This window comes from Papilio polytes, unplaced genomic scaffold (genome assembly GCF_000836215.1).
Source record: "Papilio polytes unplaced genomic scaffold, Ppol_1.0 DF822067.1, whole genome shotgun sequence".
Classification (NCBI taxonomy): Eukaryota; Metazoa; Arthropoda; class Insecta; order Lepidoptera; family Papilionidae; genus Papilio; species Papilio polytes.
Genome location: NW_013527137.1, coordinates 8,876,109 through 8,900,022, shown reverse-complemented (window position 1 = coordinate 8,900,022; position 23,914 = coordinate 8,876,109). Strand labels below are relative to the sequence as shown.

General features: G+C 32.6%; 2 protein-coding genes across 2 annotated transcripts; one reads left to right on the top strand and one right to left on the bottom strand.

The window, feature by feature from the left end:
* Positions 1-1,300: 1,300 nt before the first annotated feature.
* On the top strand, positions 1,301-13,359 carry LOC106107150 (fatty acyl-CoA reductase 1). The gene is made up of 14 exons (XM_013287864.1): positions 1,301-1,399; positions 4,170-4,314; positions 4,754-4,847; positions 7,397-7,563; positions 7,850-7,940; positions 8,137-8,282; positions 8,583-8,692; positions 8,769-8,840; positions 10,061-10,181; positions 10,454-10,576; positions 10,878-10,997; positions 11,572-11,723; positions 12,136-12,241; positions 12,769-13,359. The coding sequence occupies exons 2-14, from the start codon at positions 4,178-4,180 to the stop codon at positions 12,905-12,907; spliced, it is 1,578 nt and encodes a 525-aa protein (XP_013143318.1). The 5' UTR covers positions 1,301-1,399; positions 4,170-4,177; the 3' UTR covers positions 12,908-13,359.
* Positions 13,360-13,509: 150 nt separating this feature from the next.
* Positions 13,510-22,773, bottom strand: LOC106107151 (fatty acyl-CoA reductase 1-like). The gene is made up of 12 exons (XM_013287865.1): positions 22,659-22,773; positions 20,841-20,922; positions 20,387-20,660; positions 19,725-19,970; positions 19,502-19,654; positions 19,110-19,209; positions 18,218-18,277; positions 16,916-17,048; positions 16,345-16,452; positions 15,971-16,102; positions 15,383-15,643; positions 13,510-14,878 (listed from the first exon to the last, which is right to left on the bottom strand). Exons 2-12 carry the CDS (start codon positions 20,852-20,854, stop codon positions 14,800-14,802), a joined length of 1,560 nt encoding a protein of 519 aa, XP_013143319.1. The 5' UTR covers positions 20,855-20,922; positions 22,659-22,773; the 3' UTR covers positions 13,510-14,799.
* Between the last annotated feature and the right edge of the window lie 1,141 nt (positions 22,774-23,914).

Genomic DNA, 23,914 nt, shown 5'->3' with positions numbered 1-23,914 from the left:
TATGCTAAATGGAAATATAATTCGCTAGTCTATTTACTTGTTTTAAACATGTCACTCAGTGATAAATTGAGATTAATACGAAAAATACTCGTAACATCTTCGATAAAAATTTGTTTTAAGTTTGTTGGTGTACTATACCATGTATAGGGGGCGCTGCATATAACCAATACAAATTCGATAACGTTATTGAATATTTCGCAAATTTTCGTGCTAAGTCCTCAAAAGATACTTTTTTAAAACCATTTATTTCTCTCGTAAGTTGTACAATACGTAGTTTGCGAACATTGTCGACCTAACATAATCGATTGTTCCGTTTTTATGTCGTATTCTTAGAAGTGACATTGAAATGCGCTATTGATGATAATGTTAATTTTTTTGCTGTTTTATAGTTACTTGAGTGGAGTATAATTATATTAAACAGATACACAAACACATAATTTATGTACTCGTAAAAGGTGATTTACAAAACCGTATTAATTAATTTAAATTTACTTCAAAGAGTTTAAAATAATTTATTCTACTTGTATTTATTGACTAGTTATTCCTCGCAACTTCGTCCTCGTGAAATTAAAAAATAATACAAGAACATATTCTATGTTACTCACTGGTAACGTAGTTTTTGATGGTGATAGAATTTTTTAAATCTGCTGAGTAGTTTTTGATTTATTTTTAATACATACGAAAATATAAATATTTCCATCTTACAATATAAGTAAAGAATTATAAATTGATTAAAGTGGAACGGTGAGGGTATATATGTCTCTATATCTTAAAACAATGTGAAAAGATGTCAGAAAGAGTTAGAACCAAGTAGACAAAGACGAAGACCTAAGTAGAAGAGAATAATTAAGAACGCTGACCCCTTTATGGGATACGAGCTAGGCGGAGAAGGGGCGGGTATGTATGTATTTTGGTTAATTTGTATTGTAACCTGAATTGTCAATATTCCGTAGTGTCACAGGATATTGGTACAATCAATAAGGCTTATTGATTTTAAAATTAATAACTACGTCTCTATTTTACTTTTATTAACTGTAATTATTTGGATATAAATGCTTATCAAAATGCGTAATAACATACATTTTGAAAGTTGTAGTTTCTAATTACCCAGTGTCGGTAACAGGAAAAAATTTAATAGTTGTTACAAATGTTTGAACACGTTTTTGTCCCACTTACCTGTTGCCTTAACCTTAGAATGTTATATTTCGACAGTAAGATGATAAAATCTGCAAAACGCGAACACCTCCGGTTAACAGCAAGGCGCGTGAGTAAATACGTAGATTGAAGTCGTTACCAAACCTTGCAAAAGCGATTTTGCAACACGCGCGGTATGGGCCGCTCAGTTAAGATTTTCCTTGCAGTCCAGTTAAACGTGTCTATAGATTAATCGAAATAACCGGTGAGTAGAGCTTTATTTTTAATATTTTTGAATATAGAATACGTTATTTTTCAATATTGTTAAGGTTGCTGTTTAATTTCTTGTGTGCCAGTATCAAAGGCTCTAAAAAGAGTTGATATTAATAATTGTAATTATAATTGTTTTGTTTACAATAAAAAAAAACTTTATTATAAGTAAGATGATAGGCAAATTGCAAATGTTTTGTTTCTATTAAAATCAAATTTGTTATATGATAGGTGAATCTAACTACACTACCTATTGACTTATTGTGTAATTTGATCAAGAATGCATTAATCTATAAATGGCAGTTATAATGTCATTTGAATAATAAAAACATATAAACACCTATGGGTACAATCTCATATAAATAGAAATTCCAGCAATAATTGAATTGCATAATAAAGATTAGGTCCAAAACGAGCTTGACTTTGTTGAAGACAGGAGTGGCACGAAATTAAAACTTTTAATTATGAAAGTTACATTACATTGTTACTGTTAACATTATTTTTTTTTAATTTAAAATAGCTCTGGTTTAGCGACTAAAGTGCCAGTGTTTTGGGTCAACGCTAGCCAAGGTTGCGGAAGTCTCGGTATGGATGTAAATTATCAATTCAAAGAATACGTGATGAGCGTACTAAAAACTAACTAATTCGTTTGTTTTTCTTTTGTTTTGTTTCTCTTCTCTCTCCCTCACTCTTTTCCCTTTTCTACGTAGATTTTTGATTGGGTTCATAAAATATTAAGATAAAGTTATTGTGGTATTCCAGGGATTTAAATAAAAATAAACATTTTCTAAAGTGCAATGCAGTTCGTAACAAATTATGGAAGTTTCAGGCACTGACATGTTAGGGGGTTCGAACCTTATTTAGAGAGTTTAAGATTGCTTTATGGTCTTGGCTATTCCCACCACTGGCTGATGGATTGTTTTATATCTGTGCCAAATTTCAATACGATATGTTGAACCGTTCCATAATGTTCGAGTTAACATTAAAAAACTAAATTAATGAATTACAAGGGAACCGTAACTATTCCCAGATTAAAAGGTAATCTATGTGTTCTTCCAGACTATGCTCTAAACCTGTGCCTAATTTCATGGAGATCCGTTCAGCCTTTTAGGCTACAAACGCTAACAAACATCCATCCATCGTAACTTTCGCAACTATAATATTTATATGATATGATTGACTAATCGATTAAGCCTCCAAAACTAAGTTTAGCTTAGTTAGTTAGTTGTTCGACTCGATGACATTTAAACCTGCCATTTAAAAAACAATGCACAGATTTTGAAAAGATAACACAAGGCATATCTTTGTCAGATAATTTCTTGTCCAAAAGAATTTTTGCGTAATCTTCAAATCTTGACGTAGTGACATGTTATGAAGAAAGAAATGTCGTAATCAGTTTCAACAAACATAATGTCAAGGTCTGGGCAGTTCTATGTCATATGCGTGCGCTAGAGAACGCACTTTTATAACTCCATAAAAGCAACTGGGAAGGGAATATATAAACATACTCAGGCTGTGAATAGGTACATCGGTGGGAGTAGAACAGACAGTGTTATAGGTGAGTAGTATGAATGTGAGAGAGACCAGAGTGTTCTACTAGGACCACAACAACTATAAGTCCGTGGTCTATACCTACCCCTGTTAGTTACGGTCGTTTACTACACAGCCACAATCACATCAAAACCAATGACGTCAGAGTTCCAAGTCTATTTTCCGATGTGTAATAAATCTCACATGCGAGCAGACAATTTTTTTTTTAATAATCACTTTAAACCAAGAGTTACCTAAAAGATTACATAATTTCGGTACAGTTTGTATGGTCCGTGGTCTATAAGTGTACATCAGTGTAAGATTCGCTCTATTTGTTATGTAGACTAAGTACTGTCGAAACTTGCTAAGTTACATTTCAACAACGTTTAAGCAACGAGGAATTATCATCCTTTATAGACTATAAGAGTGCACAGCTTTGACTAAACTGTCGCACAACTGTAGTTCGATCATCAATTGTTTCACAGCCCAATCAACTGTTTAGTAGAACATTTAAAAATTGAGTTGGGTGGACACCTATATAAGCTCATAGGAATTAAAGCGGGACTAAAGAGACGTGCGATAGCTTAATAGTTTCTTTTTTTGTGTTTATCTCCTAAATAAACTATGTTCAATTTCGAAGAAATAATTTAATTGCTAAAGCATACTGCTTTAGTGAGAAATGGGTAGGTGAATACGTCAATGGTATGCCGTCTTGACTAATCATTTGCCCTTAATATTTTCAAACGGTTGTTACGTCACTAAGATTGCGATGGATTCTATTAACACTTTCAATTCCGTCACCAGCTGTTTAATAAGTAAAGCTAATACTTGATCACTTATACTCGAATAGTACTTATTTGATGATGACTGTTATTTGTACATTATTTAGATAAAAGACAAAAATAACTATCTGTTTTTCTGCCGAATTTAATGGACCTAGTCTTGTCAATATGATTTATTACATTTCGCCTGTGACTCCGTTGGCGCAAATTAAAAAAAAAACTTAGTAAGTAGCCTATGTGTACTTCCAGACTATGTTCTATATTTGTGCCAAATTTCAACGACATCTGTTCATCCGTTTAGGCTACAAACTCTAACAAACATCCATCCAAACTATTGCATTTACAATATAAGATTAGTAAAGTTGTTTTCGAGCAGATGACTGGTGGCCAAATTAGTGTAGTACTTTGTGTGATGAAATTACTCATTGGCTTGTTTACTTGTTATTTTTACAGCCTTCAAGATGTCTGCAGAAGGCTTCACGGAGACCGAGGTTGACGCGATGCCGGACCGCCTCGCTGAAACTTTCAGCGGGATGAATGTGTTCATTACTGGAGGCACTGGTTTCATGGGGAAGGTTCTTGTTGAGAAGTTGCTCAGGTAGTCAAAGAATTATATTCGAAAAAATAGTAATAAGTGATAAACACTAGTTTTATTTATCGTTTAATGCAATTAAAATAAATCAAGTGAGATTTTCTGACATTGATATAATTGTCGTGAACAACATTATGCAAATAGTATCCTTGCGTGCAATCACAAGTTAAATGGGACGTAGAGAACAATGGAAAACTGACTCTATAGTTATCATAATAATCATAAAGTTTAGATTAATTATAGTCTATAATTTATATCAATGCAGAATTAAAAACGAGATGCTATGTAATGGTAATGATATTACTTGGAAATAAATGTCTACAATTTCTTATGAAATTGAAGAAACCGCTTGAATCCTTTTCCGCTTGAATACTTTGTACCATTTTGATGTTTGTTATTGTTGTCAACAGCATACATTTATTTTAAAGAATTAATTCCTTTTCAGAAAATGTCCAGATATTGGAAAGATAATCCTGTTTGTACGCGAGAAAAAGGGCAAATTACCTAAACAACGACTTGAAGAAATACTAAATGATGATGTGAGTAATATTTGTAAATGTCTTTTTTGTAGCTTTAGAATTTATTCAAAGTATAATTTGTAATAGTGTGTATTTTATACAACAAACTTTATCACTTTATCACTTGCTCATGCAAAATATTTTGTCGTCTCAGTTTATTCAGAGACTAGCGTTACTCGCGACTTTGCTTGCGTGAAATTAAAAATATAATAAAACAGTGTAGCCTATGATATTGGTTGATAACGTAGCTTTTTAATGGTAAAAGAGTTTTTCAAATCAGACCTGTAGTTATCGATTTATTAAAATACATACAAAAATACAAATCTTTTCCCTTTATAATATTAATATAGATAATGAGAGAGAAAAGAGTGTTTTTGTACTGATTTTCATTAGTGGAAACGTATGATAATGATAGTTCAGTTAGTGTACATCTATTAGATGCATAATGACTTAAATTAAAAAAACATAATGTCCATAATTTGTTATGCCACATTACTGAGGGGATTCCCAATTGCGTAATACTATTGCATTTGTTTCATATTCCAAGGTTAAAACTTAGAGATTATATTCCAATTGACTAAACTAAATATAAGTATTAAAATATACATCACTAGCTTACTATATGTCGCCTCTGAGTGGCTCGGAGTCTACCCTAAGTCAGGGTGACTAGGCTTTTGTCAACCACGCTGGCCCACTGCGGGTTGACTTCACACATATCTTTGAATTTCTTCGCCGATATGCAGGTCGCATCACGATGTTTTCCTTTACCTTAAAAACGTCGGGTAAATTATGTACATATAAAATTGAAAATGACATTGGTACATGTCAAGATTCGAACAAAGGACCCGTGGATTACAAATCAAGTGCTCAAACATAAATAAACCCCTGATCTACCGATGCTCAAAATATACGTCTATGCTTTATTGTTTAGCGATATCGCGTTTGATACTTTAATGTGTCTGGTCTTCCAATTTAACCTTATTGAAAGATTTTAATGCAACCATAGAAGCAAAAAGTTGCTTTTTATATTATAGACTGCCGCTGTATCATTACTTTATACTTGTTGACGATTGCGACAAATGAAGACACGCATTAAGCGGTTGCGAGTCGAATTGTGGAAGGAAATGCGTTACCTCGCGAATTAGACCGTGTATTGTAGTAAAACGCATTTGCGTGATGCTTTTGAAATTAGGATTAGGTTATATTAAATTGTTTTTCTTCAAATCTATACAAAAAACTTCATTCAAACAATTGCAATAAAGATGAACAAAGACCGTGCCGAATATAAATCTACAGTCACCCTTCATCCACTCAGAGTTATTAGCAAAAACGCATATTTTTTATACATTAAATTCTGACAATGTTTTTGTGCAATTTAAAAAAGTTTATGTAATAATGTAACAGGTACACATAACTTTCAAAAACCGGTAGATAAAAATGAACTCTGTCAGAATAAAGCATTAAAATTTATCTAATTCATTCCAGCTTGTAATAAATTGTGCACTTATGTTGCGTATATTTCTAGTTGTTGAGAACATTCGTATCAATATTTATTAAAACTTTCATGCATTACTTGAGTATTGCAGAGTTGAATGCACTTGCAGTTTAGCAATATACAATTGTCGAAACCATTGTTAGTTTCCACTGCTGTACAAAAACATTGTTCTCTCATTTTCAAAGGTAATAGACGTATATTTACTAAGTTTTTTTTCATATTTCTACTAAGTATTCATAATTATATTATATTTATGTTTTTTAAGCTCAAACAAAAACCTATCATTGGCTTTAACGTCACGTAATACTAGATGTTTACGTTTTTATATTTGTACGCTATTGTTTTTTTTTTAAATAAATATATGCTATGAATAAATGTATTAATTTCTGGATTATATTTCGCCAGTTTTGGTTTTGATATTCAATCTACAGCTGTAAAATATGTGGACTTAAACCAGCTTCGACGTCAGTAGTATAATTTCTTCACAGCGGCAAACTGCCTAAACGTTTCGTAATGCGCCGCTGTTGGCCAATGTTTTATTTCTTCCACTACTCACTTATGACGAAAGCGTGACATATAGGCTCAAATACATATGTACATTTTTGACTAGATACATATACTACTAGTTTATAATATACTGGATACTGCAGTGTTTGGAAGATGATTTCTATTTGTTAGTAAAGATTTATTTGAGTCAAGGACATTAGATGCGTAATTCGCTAGGCTCTACGAGGACTTTCTAGCAACATTTAATGGAGGCAGTTTTCGACATAGATTTTAGTTGCTATGACTTACGATTGTTAAACTTTGGTATGGAATGTTATGAAAAATATAGTACACATATTTATCTCCTACTCTTCTACTATTTTACATTTGAAATTATTTGGCTTATTAGTGTTTTGTTAATTGTAAATTAACTAACATCGAGTTTTGTACACTTCAATTCTTTTAAAACACTCGATTCTTTCATACATATTTACAGCATTAAGTATCAGTGGCAAACAAATGCCATATAAGTTATTAGGTCACAATATTAAATTAAAACTAAAGTTAATTTTAATTATCTGTATTACAGTTGTTCGAAAAGGTACGTAACCTTCGTGGAGGCGTGGCTCCTCTCTTGGAGAAGATGCATATCGTGACAGGTGACGTCATCGAGCCTGACCTTGGACTAAGCGATGCTGACAGACAGTTCATTATCCAAGAAGTTAACTTCATCATTCACGCTGCGGCCACTATCAGGTACAAGAGTACTTAATAACTATCTAGTGCTCGGTTTCTGAAGTTTCCATTGATTTAATATTAATCTTGTAGATTCATTAGTGTTAGTGCCCTGAGTTTCAAAAGAGTAAAATTCAAGTCGCTAATGAATACTTAAAAGTAGCTATGAAACCGGCCATAGGTGCGTAAATTTTAAAATTGTCATGAATCTAAATGATGATGGTGTAAAAAGTTTAAGATATGATGCAAGTAATAACTTAATAGTTAAAGATAATTAAGATGATATAAATAATAATAATTGTTACAGGTTCGATGAAGAATTACGTAAAGCAGTTTTACTTAATGTTCGAGGAACTAAATTAATATTAGAACTTGCTAAGGAATGTAAGAATTTAAAGGTAAGTTGAAACTAGAATGATTAGATAACAGAGTTCTTGTCTCTTTCCTTACCACACTTTCTTTTCCCTTTATGCATCTCTATTCTCTACTCTCTCTTTTTTAACTTTGATGGTATCTATGGTCATAAATTTCTCGAACGTCTTAAATATTCCTTTCAGATTGAACTAGTAATAACATCTGAACTCTAATTTCCAGCTCTTCTTCCATGTATCAACAGCCTACTGTCATCTGCATGAGAAACTTTTAGAAGAGAAACCTTACCCTCCGCCAGCTGACCCTCACAAGGTCATACAAATCGCGGAATGGATAGACGAAGAGTCCATGGGTTTGTTGACACCAAAGTAAGGAATTTATAACATTATATAGAAGTTAAGAAAAACAATGTAATAAAACCTTTTTGAAGCTATGTATATACATAATGTCAAAATTAAGTAGTACACTTTTAACATTAATACTTCATCAATTTTATGTATATTAGCAACGTTTCCATATCGTAACTCTTTAACATTTTGGATGAAATCGGATTTAAAAAATTGTACCGCCTCTTTTTGCAGTTAAGTGTATACCTTTCCTTTCTTTATTATTCGTAAATAGGTCAAATAAAATATAAAGCAAAATGTACTATATGACATATTTTACAGGTTACTGAGCAAATTGCCGAATTCTTACGCCTTCACGAAGGCGCTGGGCGAAGCTCTAGCTGTGGAAGCTATGGAGCACATTCCTCTTATCATTTTACGTCCTTCTATCGGTAAATCTCATAATTTTGTGACTTGATTTTCTTTATAGTGTTAGTAGATATTGTAAAGTTTTTAATTTTATTACAGTAATACCAATTTGGCAGGAGCCTGTACCAGGCTGGACTGACAATATCAATGGCCCTACTGGTCTTCTTATTGGTAAACTTATTTTCTATCCTAATATAATAAAAAAAAAAATGATTTGTATCTTTGTATGTATTTTAAAAAAATAATAACTAATGGGCCGAATCCAAAAATTCTTTCACCAATAAAACGCCCCATTTTTACTGAGTGTAATTAGGCTAATTTTTTTTTACTTTTAATTTCACACAGATGAAGTTGTTAGTTTTTAATAGATATTCTGAGAAGGACTTGTGTGATCGACATGAAATTTGTAAGACCGTCTCTTAACATTACTACTAGAAATAGTTTTTTAATCAATAAGATGCTTGCTTTATTTAAATTACTGTCGCAACTACAAAAACTGTTCAAAGTTATTAATTATTCAGTTGATAAAATGCTGAACAGTTACGAGAATATTTATTACAAACATACTTATAATCTATGTAAATAAACTAAACAGTTCTGTCTCTGAAAATTCGTTGAAATATTCGAAGCTCTAAAATGCCTACGACCGGTTGGTGGTGGCGAAACATTTGGTAACCTTGGTTTGTACGAGTTACCATCGCCCCATACCTGCTAATTAAAGAGATTGCTCTTTCATAAGAGACTAAAGCAGGTCTTGTAAGAGCACACCTGATATTAAACTATCGTTCAACTAATAAAAAAATTATAGCGGCAATAGCCTTATGGTTTAGGATACAGACTATCGATCTGCGATCGATAGTTCGAATCTCGCCTTTCGAGTGTGCTAGTGCAACACACTTTAAAGCAATTTATTGGATATCCGGCCAGATACTCAGAACAAATGAGTTCACATGAAAAGTAAAAAAGAACAATTATTTAAATCAAATAAAGACGTTTTAATATGTATTTAAGTCAACAAAAATATATGTTAAAGTATTAGGCATGTTTCTATCATATAATTTACATTTAAAATATTGCTTTCATATTTTTCAACGAAAAGATCGTTTTATAGACTTCGACATTTGAAACGAAAATAAATGTACATTTTTTCTAAAGCATGCAATATCTGTATTACTTTCTAAGAAAATTAATGAAATCAAAAAACATTATGTACAGTCAGCTTCATAATTATATCCACATTTATAAAACTTTAAAAACTTGTAGGTAACTTGTGGGTAAACCCCGTAGGGACATACAGACGTGTTTACGCAAGGTCCTTATAGTACAGTACAGATAAAGTACAAAAGAACAGGTGTTTTAAGCACACTGTATAATGTCTCTTGATTTTTAAGGTGCTGGTAAAGGAGTCATAAGATCTATGTACTGCAAGAGCAACAGTTACGCTGACTATCTGCCTGTCGATGTTTTTATAAACGGTATCATGATAATGGCATGGAACTACCTCCACTGCGGGTAAATATAAACTCTATTTCTATAGACATATAGCTTAATTTCTGTTTCTGCATTTTGATATAGTATAAGTTTTGTTCATTTATTTCATTGATAAACAACACTAAAAAAAATAGCCTATCTCAGATTTTTTAAGATGAAAGAACAGCATGGAAATATTTTTTGTTAAATTTTTCGGAGAATTTAAACATACTGTATACAGATTATAAATGTAATTACAGTTTTTGTACACTCTGTTTTCATGTATTTGTTTTTAAATTGTCTGATTTTTCCAGTGATAAAAAGTCAAATGTAATCAACTTCACATCTTCCGCTGAGATTAAGGTGACATGGCTTGAAATGATCGATGCAGGCAGAGATATTATTATGAACCGAGTGCCTTTAAATGGTGTTGTATGGTGAGTTAATATTTACAGCGCACGCCTTTTCCTATCGCACAACTGTTTAGTCGCGCTTTGATTCCTATGAGGTTATATGCACATGTGCAACTAAACAGTTGAATTGGTTGCAAGACAATCGACAATCGCACAATTGTTTTGAGATAATTTAGTCATAGTTGAGCGCCCGTTCTAGTAACAGAAATACCACTAAATAGATCCAATAGTCAATCAAAGTCAACCAGAAAAATAGTAAAAGAATTCTTTTCGAGTTTTCTTGGCTTATTCTCTGTGATAACGTATTTTTTTGCATATCTTTCAGGTACCCTGGAGGTTCGATGAAACATTCTAGGCTATATCATAATATATGCGTTCTTTTCTTCCACTGGATTCCAGCGATCATTCTAGATACCCTACTATTTTGTCTTGGCTACAAACCAGTGTAAGTTTATTTTGCACAATGTCAAATTATGTATTCACTTCCATTTCATTTTATTTTTACATTAAATAGGTATTTTCTTACAATTTAAATAAATGAATGTTAAGTATTGTTTGCATTTTAAACGCGACTTTCAAATGTCCTTTATTATAAAAATGGAAATTTGGCAATTATGTAAAAAATTTACTAACAGTAGATATAATAATTTATACTTATTTCTTACATACTTTTTTGAGCACTTGAATTTTGACATTTTCCATTGAAAATTTCACAAATATAAACTTTTAAATAAAGTTTTTATCAGGCTAGCGAAACTTCGAACAAAAATTATTTTGTATGCCATGAACGGACTTTTTGATGGCCATGACATTAAATTTTGTTAAGTTATTATGAGCAAGCTTTCTCACTCTATCGTCAAGAGTTCTCTTTCTACCACAAGAGTCATTAGAGTTGAAGGTCTTTGTCAAAGTCCTACTTATATGCTCTTTGGTTTTTATAATTTTATACGGATGAAGCCGCACGGGAACAGCTCGTATTTAATAGTTTTACTTAAGGCATTATTACTTGTTTTTTACAGATTAATGCGAGTACACCGTCGTATAAGTAAAGGTTTTGATGTGTTCGAGTACTACACTAACAACCAGTGGGACTTCAAGTCTGATATCGCACAAACTGTACGCAGGAAACTCAACACTAGGGAGAGACGGGATTATAAAGTAGATGCTATTGGTAAGAAATCATGTTCTTTATTCCCTTTTAAGCAAAGTAGCTCTTTCAGACATATTTCTTATGACCTCTTTCAAAAAGGTTTTCCATTTTCACCCTTTTCTCGTAAGCTAATCATGGCAAAGGAAAGTGGATTTGACGATGCAGGAGATACATAGGAAGGGGATATATCCTCTTTACATGCGTCTCCTCCACCAAGTAAGGGTAGGCAACGCATCTGCAATTGCGGATGTCTATGGGCAGTGGTCGCTTCGTCATTTTGGCAGTCAGGTGATCGCTTGCTCGTTTAGAATTTTGTGGTATAAAAAAATCAATTCATTTATACTTTCTTCGGTCTCCCTCAACCTTTGTAGCCATTCAATCTCATTACTTTCTTGTACATACTCGTACGTTATACAAACGTTACAATTTTCAGGTCTCGACATATCGAAATATTTCGAAGACTGCATCAGAGCTGCTCGTAAATATATCCTGAAAGAGCCAGAAGATACCATTCCCGCCGCCAGGAGGCACATGATGGTGTAAGTCAATTTTACTCTAAACATACAAATATCTAAAGTTAATAAGGTTCTTTAGCTTATAGACTATGGTTTTTAAATTAAGAAAATATCCAATAATATACTTAAAACGGGCGCACATCTTAGACTAAACTATCGCACAGCGATTGTCAATTGTTTCGCAGCAAATTCAACTGTTTGGTTCCACAACTAAAAATCATGGAGGGAGGTCACCTCCAAATAAGCTCATAAGAATCAAAGCAAGACTAAACAGATCTTATGCAAAGTCCAACTGAACTCTTTTCTTCGAAGCTAATAATTTTAATAGTTTTAATAAGTGAAAATATATTAAATTCGTATTCGTTCATGGATATGTGAGTACAGTAAGCTGTAACCAGAATGTAGTAGCTTTGTAAACATATGCTCCTTTGTCCGTATAAAATTGATACATGTTTTTGCAACCGGATGTTTTACAAGTTTTGTAAATATATCCAACTGTACATTTGGGTCTATTGGATTCTTATTTAATTACTACATTGTATTTATTTCAGCATGTGGATCGTCGATCTGGTCGTCCGATGTCTATTTTGGGGATTGATTTTCTATTGGTTGAGTGGTTGGTGTTCATCTTTGTACACTGCTACTGTCGGCTATAAGGACACTCCTGCTATAGTTGGCACCAGCATCTGATATTTGGCACCAATAGATGGCAGCAGCTAGAGGCCGCTTTTCGTTGTGATTGTCATTTTTTATGAATATGATTGTATATAAAATGTAAGTTAGATAACAAAGTAAAAAATAAGCTGTTTTTAGATGTCCTTCTTTGCATTAACGTGTTATGATTTATGCTACAAATTGTATCCCATTGAAATAAAAATTAAGACTGATAGATGAAATTGTATAATATACATAAATAATACGAGAAACGAATCAAAATTTAAGCTGAATTTTCTGCAGATAAAATAATTTTTAATGACAATGAATATTTTGATATAATTACTATATCAATGTTTATAAGTGTTGAATTACTTATACATAAGGGTTTGAGTGTAAAATTAGTCTTAATTTTAGAATGCATTATAAAAATTTTAGAAACAAGGTTTTTATATTTTTTTTAATAAAATGAAAATATTCATATTTGATATCCTTTTTTATTTAAATAATTTTCCTAAATAAATACCCCACCTTAAATATAAACAAAACGCGGAATTTACTACAAAAACGAAACCAAAAAGTAATCAGAAGCCTCGGAAGTATCGGGAAGTTGACGAAAATAAATCAAAAAAAAATGTTATATATACAGTTTATTTAACACTTACATCATTATATTTAATTAAACACGTGTGGGTTTTCAAATATTCAATAACCAAATAAACACTTTAATTAAAGGACACTTTTTATCGACATACGGTTAAAATGATACTGGAATTTGCTTTAAACAAAACAGATAACTTATAAAGATATTAAAATTATTAAATTAAAGGTATTTGATATTTATAAATAGAATTGGATACTAATGTCGTTAGGTTTAAGGTGCAATTTCGCGTGATACGGCATACGGCAAACGGTACAGCAGCGGCGGACAGAATTATATGCAGTATTGATTTGCATTATACTCGTACTGTTTCTATTTCCGATTGCCATCTCCCGCGTCCTTCCTTCCTAATCAAAGTGACTTCCGACTATCGATATCGCAACTAATCGATGAAATGTCTCAAAATTCGTGACTTATCCAAAGTTGTGATCCATATTTTTGTTATTTATCCAGCTCCAATATCATTCTCCACACGATAGCCGGCAGGACTGACTGTCGATACCTTAACAGCTGACTAAAGTTGAACTCTGTTCTCTGAATTTTGAAGTGTAAAAAAAAATGAATATATTCTGTTTTGTCACTAACATAATATATATACAGCTTGAAATAAAAGTTATTATTATTATTTTTATATATTTTTATTTCGATCTGCGATAGCGATAATCGAGTGTCACATTGTTAAAGATGAAATCACACAAGTGAGGTAACCAATGTAATAGTGTTAAATAAGTTAGAAAAAATAATCTATGCACTTTACTTGGATCTGACATATGTAGGCAATCACTTCGGTTTATGTTCACATAGACGAAAACAGAAAATTGATCAGATTTGTTTAAAAACTTTCGAATTTAACTAAATAAAATTATTTTATGTCGTATAATTGAATTTTTGAATCCTAACACCATTTTCAAATATTATTTGTTTTTGTAAGACCCAAATTATATTCATAATTTTTAATGACAAAAAAAAAACTGGTACACTTTGTAACTAATTTTATTTTTCATGTTACTATACTCATGCTTTTTTATCTTTGGATATTTGCTATTATAGAATCCCTTTTATTACGCTGAAAAGTTTCTCAATATTTAAATTCATATTAGGCAAAATAACTACACAGTTTTACTAAAATCTGTCCTGTTTGTTTGATTTCTAAGTTATTAAAACATTGATTTATAAGACTTAGATGGTCTCGCTTAAAACTATCAATAATAATTCTTACAATGTCACATCTAAGTTATACGTTGATACTACCTATTTCTACCACATTCTACCGTAAACGCCCAGCTAAGAATCTGAATAGATAATATCCGGTAGCAGCTTGGAACATTCGATGCACCCAGTATAATCTGTTAAAAAATACAACAATAATAAAAAAAATTAAAACTAAGTAAAAGCACTTCAACGTGGAATTAAGTAAATTCAAAATTAAAACACGTACAAATGGTTTGAATCTAATGAAATTATTCTCTCATTATCATAGTAAAAGGCAAACGTATTGTGGTAGTGGAACCCTACGGTAACTTTGATAGATACTACAACCAAAAATAACGAATAAAAGTAGCAATCTGTTACCTACGTAATTTCAACCAATTATTTGGCCATTTACTCCCTTGTCACCTTATATTTAAAAAAAAAACTTAATTTTATAGATTCTTGTTACCTAAGAGCGTGCGCACACTATTGACTAAACTTTCGCATAACTGTTTAATCTCGCTTTGATTTTGAGCTTATTTGGAGCAACTAAACAGTTGAATTAGCTGCGAAACAAACGACAGTCGCACAACAGTTGTGCGATAGAGTCAATGGTGTGCGCCCGCTCTAAATAGTAGTATTACAGTTACATTACAAACCTTTTTAATTTTGACCTCGCATTCGGCAGTGATTCAACGCTGTCTTTCAATATGAATCGCCGTATGCCCAACATGTACGCTCCGATGTAAGCATCCCAGTTGAATTGAGCAGGCCAGTGGGGGAACGCGCTGGAGTCGCTCGCACAGTTCGCTTCAGCGTGAAGAGCTGTGAGTTCCGATATGCCGAATTGCCATTCGTGGTTCGCGAAGTACTCTCCTGTAGCCGCCGCCATTTTGAATCGGCGAGCTAACTTCATCATTCTGCGAGTTGAAAAGATTAAAAATACAATTAATCGGATAAGAGATATTAAAAAAAAACTTTCATGATCATCATTCTTATCTTCTAAATGCGAAAGTTATGATGGATGGATGTTTGTTAGAGTTTGTAGCCTAAACTGCTGAACGGATCTCTATGAAATTTGGCATAGATGTAGGGGATAGTCTGGAATACATAAGCTATTTACTTTTGTTTTTTAATTCAACGAGGGTGGAGTCGTGAGCAAAAGCTAGTAATTAATATTTAAAAGGTTAAGGTGCTAGCAAGTGTAATTCTTTTATTTTTGCCTTATTTTGATTTTAATAACTTACATAGCTTTCCTGCCCTGTGCTCTCAGCAACATATCGAAGAGGAAGGCTGGCAAGAAGTGACAAGATATCTCCCAAAATGTATTCATAAAACGGGACTCGGTAAAGGAGAAATTCGGATACCACATGACGTATCTGTAAAAATAACATTGTGTAAAAACACAAACAAAATGTCCAAATTATCACCAAACATTTACAGTTTACTCACGAAAATAAAAAAAAAATAACTAGGTACAAATTGCGCCAGATTTTATGAAACGTCGCTAAAATTAGTGTTTTTGTATAATTCCGTACTGATATACTAACACTGCAATTTAATTACAAGCAGCATTGGTATAAAAGTTGACATTTCTTTCATATTACTAAAAAGGACTTACTTGGTGGGATTTTCCCTCGCCCATTTAATGCAGAGCCGTGTGAACTGACCCCACTGCAGAGGGTTGATGGATCCAGATGTTACGTTGTAAACTGGACAGCGGCCCGGTCTGAAATAGATCATAAATTTACCTAATTAACACTATGTAAATTGTACCATTATTTGAATAGTATTTCACTGGGTTGCCTGTAAGAGATTGCTCATAGCAATAAGGTCGCCCTTGCGCAAGTCTTTTAGATAATAGTTTTATTATTGTACATCGGGAAATCATTATCAATCATAATCATTACATCGAGAAAAGGTACGGCCACTTAAGTTTATTCATTCTAAACATTTTTTATGTTTAATAAACCAGCGCTTGACCTCGATCCCACCTATACCACCCCGATACCATAAAGTAAAGATGTGGTCGATCGATGGTACACGTTAGTTCAGTAAGTACTTATCCACATTGCTCTTGAAGGCAGCCACGCTATAACTGAACGGAACACTGACGTCGGAAACTTATTCGATCTCTAGATAGTTTTTCTATTAAAAAGTAAATTAACAGAAAAAATATACGAGCTACTCACTGTTTGCAACCTTGTCGCCATGCAGCAAGAATGCAGCTATTGACAACTAAGTCGACTGGGACCAGGTCGACTACGTACCGCTCTCGACAGTACCCGGAACGGTAAGTACCCCGAGATATCTCCATAATTATACCTGAAATGTTACATGTTTTCTAAAGTGTTATTACGTTAAAATTAAAAATATCTTAGATGAGATTACACTAGTTAAGAATTTTAACATCTGTACTAGTATTGTAAAGAAGAAAGATTTGTATTAATTGAAATAACTCAATAACTATTGCGCGGATTTTAAATGCTAACACCATTAAAAAGCTACGTTATTAGTAACATGGGCTGTATTTTTTAACTTCACGCAGACGAATACGCGAGCAGCAGCTAGTAAATAATAAATTAACATTTTTATATATTCCCTAATTTAGATATACAAGGAAAAACACTATATTTAATGTGTATTCTTACTAATATGATAAATGCGAAAGTTTAGATGAATGAATAAATGGATGGACGTTTGTTAACAGCTAAATGGATCTCGTTAAAATTTGGCACAGACATAGTACTCTAAAAAAATACATTTGCTACTTAATATTTTTTTTAATTCTCACGGGCAAAGTCGCGCTCACCAACGAGTAAAGTACAGTGCAATTATAATAATCTTTCAATAAACTAAACGCAATCCTATAAAGTTAGGAATTTACGTGGTAATTCCACTTTCTATAAGGCTGACAAGTAAGTTTTGAAGCAGGAAAATCGTGAGATTTCCAAGCAGTTTACTTTCCAAACTGGATGACTATTTCTGTACATTTGTATCGGTTTAATAAATACCGTTGTACATCAATAAAATACGATATTCTTTTAAAAATACTGTAGAAAATCTAATCTTGATCACTAACTTCAATAAATAGAAACATTTTTTTAACATTACGAAGCAGACGATCGGCGTGATACCGAGGTTATCAACAGCGCCCATGGAAATTCATAATACCAGAAGAACTACAGATAGGATTGCCGGTATGCTCACTTCTTGAAGGATATTACTTTGGCTTTAATGTATGAATAACAAATTAATACACACGTATATTATCAGGCTTCAGAAACATAGATTGTTAATTATATTCTCTCCTATTTCTCAAGAAATATTTAAATAGAGAAGCGAGACTACAATTTCCTCAAAGGCCGGCAACGCATCTGTAGTTCCTCTTGTGTTGCGGATGTCCATAGGCGACGTTTACCACCTCTGTGTTCCCGCCGCTAGTGTGCCCCATTCTCTTATAAAAAAGGTGTAAAATTTAAACTAAATCACACCTGTTACACCGTAGACATTATCTATCCAACCCGGGAATGGTTCTTGATACGCTGCAGTAACTGAAAAATTAAAAATATAAAAATGTTAGCGTAATTAATAGATTTGGGTACCTGCTTCTTTTGGAAGTAGGTCATAAAAATAAATAATGCACAATCCAATTTTATTTCGGTAACTTCAACATAAGTATGTCATGTCTAAAATATGTATTTGTAACTCTAACAAATACGTTTCTTTGACGATATGATTGCGTGAGACTTGGCATGTGTTGGACGATCGATGGTGACTTGATGACTATTTTATGAATGCCATGAGAAAAAGTGTAGCTACAATATCTGTCTTGAAAATAGTAATTGCTATCGATTTTATTGAAGGCCCTACAACATTGAAGACTTTTCTTTATTTGTTACAAACGTAAGTTTAAGAGCGGTGTGCGACGAAACAATTGACTATCGCACAACTGTCGATTGTTTCGTCGCGAATCAATTGTTTAGAAGCACAATTAAATTCGAGTAATGTGCGCATCTCAATATAAAGTCATAGGAATCCGACGCGACTAAACAGTTGTGCGATATTATATTTGTGCGCGATCTATGTACGTAATATTTCGGTGGGCGTGTTAAAGAAAATTAGAATCAAATTATATACATACATCATGCAAACAACGCAATACAATACGCATTATCATTGTTTACAAACTACAAAATAATTTTTGCAACCTCAATTCAACGATATTAAATTACGTTGTGTAACTGATATAAGTATGGATTTGAAATAATTTCGTAAAATAGTTAATGCCATCTCTAAGTTGTTTAATGAAGAAATACATTAGTTTGTAATATCAATTTACACAGCAACATATCTAAAATGCAATCAAATCTATCATAAACTTACCTATAGATGGTCTGACTATACAAACTGGTAGGTGTGTATGACTGAACACGATCGATTCAGCTAACGCTTTGGTAAGAGTGTATGGATTAGGATGTTCTCCCTGAAACAAATGAATGCTTGAATGATTTCCACGTGGATTGAAACCACATAGATACAAAAGAATGATTGAATGTTTTACCCAACTCAAAACATTTTCACATTACAAGATTGTAAAGTTACATTATTCACGAACTTAATTTATTCTGATTATATTGACGTGGGTTTTAACTGAAGTGACACATGTTATAATTCTTCGCATTCTCTTTGAACAAACAATAAAATGCCACAATATCTTAATTTAACTGGAAGCAGAATCGCAGTACAATGTGGAAGAATGTCGTATACGATATTACCTGTAAAGTTTCAGCAATAGTATCGACGGTGTCTGCCGGCAGCATTTTAGTGCACCGCACTATACTATCAGGGTCGTAGGGCGGCGGGTAAACACGCTCCTCGATGTGACTACGCGGCGCGTTGCTGTACGCTGTAGATACGTGGACTAGAGCCTAGAAGTACACTTGATTGCATTAATAACATACTCAAAAAATCAAATATTAAATAAAAGCCAATTGTTACCTTTAACAGAGGCATATCAGAAGCCAGTTTTAGTAGATACGCAGTGCCTTGCACGTTAAGCGCTGTAGCTGCTTGCAATGGTTCAGTGAATTTGACAGTAGCCGCTGAATGGAACACAGTGGTGACCGTGCTTAGCAGCTCTCGTTGTTCAGCACTGACGCCCAGGTTCGGTGCCGATACATCACCGGTTATTGGGAACAGCTTTCCTAGACGCTCCGGCCAACGCGCGCGGATACGGTCGAATACCTGATTGTTATTCGTTTTTGCTTAGAACAATATGCTAAACATAGAAATCTGATATGAGATCTAAGGCAAAAAGACCAATATTTTTTTACTGGGAGCAATGGAATTGAAATTCTAGTATAAAACTAAGATCTAGAATCTTGGATTCGTACTCATGCCATGAATTTTGATATCCTAGGCATTCAAACAACAAGCTTATATTATTGTTTTAGGCTTTTATTTATGTCGAGCTTTGTATTTATAACTGTTGGAGACATCTTCTAACAAATACATATTTACTGTAATGTGATAACAATAGAAGAAAAACATTTGCGGAGAAGGTAAAGGTTTGCGGAATGAATAATATTTTGAAATGGTTCATAATTGTATAAATAAATAAAAAAGCATACAAACCTTCAATAAATAATAAAACATCATACCTGGTTTTTAAGGAGTTCCTTATACCTTTGTTCGACAGATAAGCCTCGCTTCGGTCTCATCAGGACGTAGATAATTTCAATGCCAGCACAACTTCTCAACAGCTTTTCTAATAACGCTTTTCCTACGAAACCCGTACCTCCAGTAACCAGTATAACTGCGCCCTCGTAGTAATCAGATATCGCCTCATTGCTTTGGTTATAAGTTCCGAAGTTACATTCCTTATTTAAATTCGGTGTAAACGGATCGTTTCCGTTTAGGCAATCCATGTTTTTTCTGTATAAATAATAGAAATTTAGAATCGTAGTAAGTTACAGAGACTTTAAAATAGTTTATTACTATTGCTATGTTAAGTGATTAAAATCTTAACGTCATCACTTATTTTCAATTGAATAAATATTCAATATTATGACACAATGTTTAATCTAAGTTTGTAAAGTTATTAAGGTTACTTACTGGTAAATATCCATTTTACAATTTTTTTTATTTTAAAAATCTGTAATTTCCAATGTTCGTCACTGCTTCCGCAATATTATTTCTGAAACAAAATTCATTCAAAACAATTTACATGAACGACTATTCTAAAAGTATATCGTATGGTGTTGTTAGAATCAGCGTTCAGTCACTTGAAGGATTTTTTAAAATCATGTCCTCATAATTAATAACTTTGAAATCTTACATGTAACATAAGCACGTTACAAAATAGACAGGAATTATTTTAAAATGTTGTTCACACAACATATCATCATACAAGATTCACCGTAGATTAGACATCAACGCGTTACGGGACAAATTAAATTTACGCGTAAATTGATTATTTATGCGTACTAAACTGTTACTGAGTCAAGGTAAATCAACGAATCGGTCAATATGTTAAACGGGGAGATTGTAAAAGTGAAGTTTTGAATTTCGCCACAGAAATGTTGTAATGTTTGCACTTTGTGTTGTGATTTTGTCGTATATTCTATAGGTGATTTCGTGATATCATTTATGACAACTGTGATGATGTTGCAGATTTTATACTCGCATATCAAAGGTCACGTTTGGATAAGATAGTATGAAATGTGCTCTACAAAATGGGCTTCTTTGTCATCTTTGTTAAACTATCTGAAGGCGCGGCAGTGCTTCCGTCTCCGTAACGGCATCTTGCAAATCGTAATTGAATTTAAAATTCAGAAATTATTTTATAGTAATAGAAATCTTAGTTTTAAGTTAACAATCACTTAATAACGTTCGAATATTCCAGCTTTTCATTTAATTTACATTGATATCAAAAGCAGTTACCAAGGTAATGTTTATCACATACATGCACACACAGTTACAATTTTTCATTTAAGTTTTATTATGGTTTTGAGACATAAGTATTGTAACTGATGGTTTTAAATTTCAAGATCAGTCAATATCAAGATGGTGACAGATTCTATTTATAATACCAATAAACGATCAAATCTGATTAAACTAAGGCAAACATGACAAAACGATATATCGCTGCAATTTGAACGCTCATTGCCCTGCAGTGTGAGCTAGTATTATAACAACCAAACCAAGATTGGTTGATTGCTCACTAAGAAGACCCAGAGTTTAGATTTTTTATACATCTACACCAAGGTAGTGAGGAAAATCTGATATTAAGTTAGGATGCGTTGTCACTTAAGGATAGTATTAGGTAAGTAACAGATATAAATTTATAATGCAAGCTGCGACGTCTAATGGTCTATTTACTTCATCTTGAAAACATACGATATAAGAGATTTTAGTAGTCAAAACTGCGCGATTTAAATGGCCGGTTTAAATGGTTTAATTAAAAAAATGGTATAAAGTATCAAGTAAATTTTTATTAAATATATTTGTAAATTGATAACACTTGCAGTTATTTAACGACAGAGCTTATAAGTTCTGATATTTTTATCAAAGAGAAATCATGAATCTTTCGGTCGAACAATTATTTAAAACTTGGCGGATTCAGGTGGCCGCTTGCTCGTTTGACACCTTATGATAAAAAAATTCATGAAACCTGGGGAAACCCATGTAGAATGTCTTTGGGGTAAATTAAGATTTTTTTAGTAAAAGCTTCGGCGTCAAAATATTACGTAAAAATTAATGCATTTAACATTTTTCTCTCTTGGATATTAATTTGTTATTTAAATAAACTTAATTATAGAAGAAATGACAATTTTAGATTCTTAAAAACTAGTTGTAATTATTTCTAATTCAAAATAAAATACCGAAATTGATTACTCAAATTAAAAAAAAAACAATACAAATAACACTCACCATTAATATTGGGAAACACTCGACGATAAACGGTATGCAAAAAAAAATTATATCATTTTTTTTAATCCTCGCCGCACTACGTTTGCGAGTTAACCGGCTCGCGTCGCGGCCTGGCTTTCACTGCTGTCGACTGGTCACGTAATAGCCCCTGTAATATCAACAGAACATACGACTCTATTTTGCCCACAACCGTTTATAAACGTACAAAAAATTTTGTTTGCATTGTTTTAACGTTTTATTACATATATTTGCTAGCCATGTTGTTTATATTTATTTTCGAAAATTAAGTAAAAGATTATATGATATAATAAAAAAATTTGTTTAATTTCTATAAAGTCTGATCAAATACACGACTTAGTAACATTTTTACTCATATTATTTTATTGCCATAATTTTATATTATTTATGAGAGTTCTTTGGTTTACTTAATAACAGTTATCGATAAAATAAACACTTTGGCAAACAAAATTGATATGTTTGTATTGTAATTTATTATTTCTTTTTTGCTAAAGTAGGTATACTATCTTTTTTGCTCTCACTCTCTTTCTCTTTGCATTGTTTCCTTATTCCGGAGGGTCGCGATCTCTCTTCTCTTGTAGTGTTTCTCCATTTGCAGTTCTTATATGCACTACCGCAGACAAAAATCATCAAAGCAAAATAAATTCATCTATTATCTATATATTTTCATTATCTTTATTGTATATGTTTGTCAAATTAAGACATAATAACTAGAAAAAGAAAACTATATCAAAGTTTATGCGTAATATCGTGACGTATGTTCGTTCACGTAAGTATAATGAAATGTTTAGCCATCCGTTACCACGCATGAACACATTTAAAAGGGCTTTTGATTTGTACATTATTATGAAAATATCAACTAAGAAAATCACAGATCATGAATCATTTTTGATAAAATATATAATGTTGCAATTGTCGGTCAACGTCAATCGAGATCCGGGCATCGTAAGATTTCCTGTCCTGGTTTCGTTTGTTTACAAGATTGTTTATTCATAAAAAATCCATGTTCAGTTTCTTTCATTAATTATACTCGATTTATAAGAGAGTAACATTCTCGTACGATATCGTACTAATCTGAGTAATATCTTAAATTCGAAAGTTTAGATGGATGGATGGATGCTACAGTTTGTAGCCTAAACTGCTGAAGGGATCTCGATGAAATTTAGTATAGATGCAGAGGACAGTCTGGAAGAAATCAGGCTAATGACTATTAAGTTTTATTTTTAATCCAAGCTCAC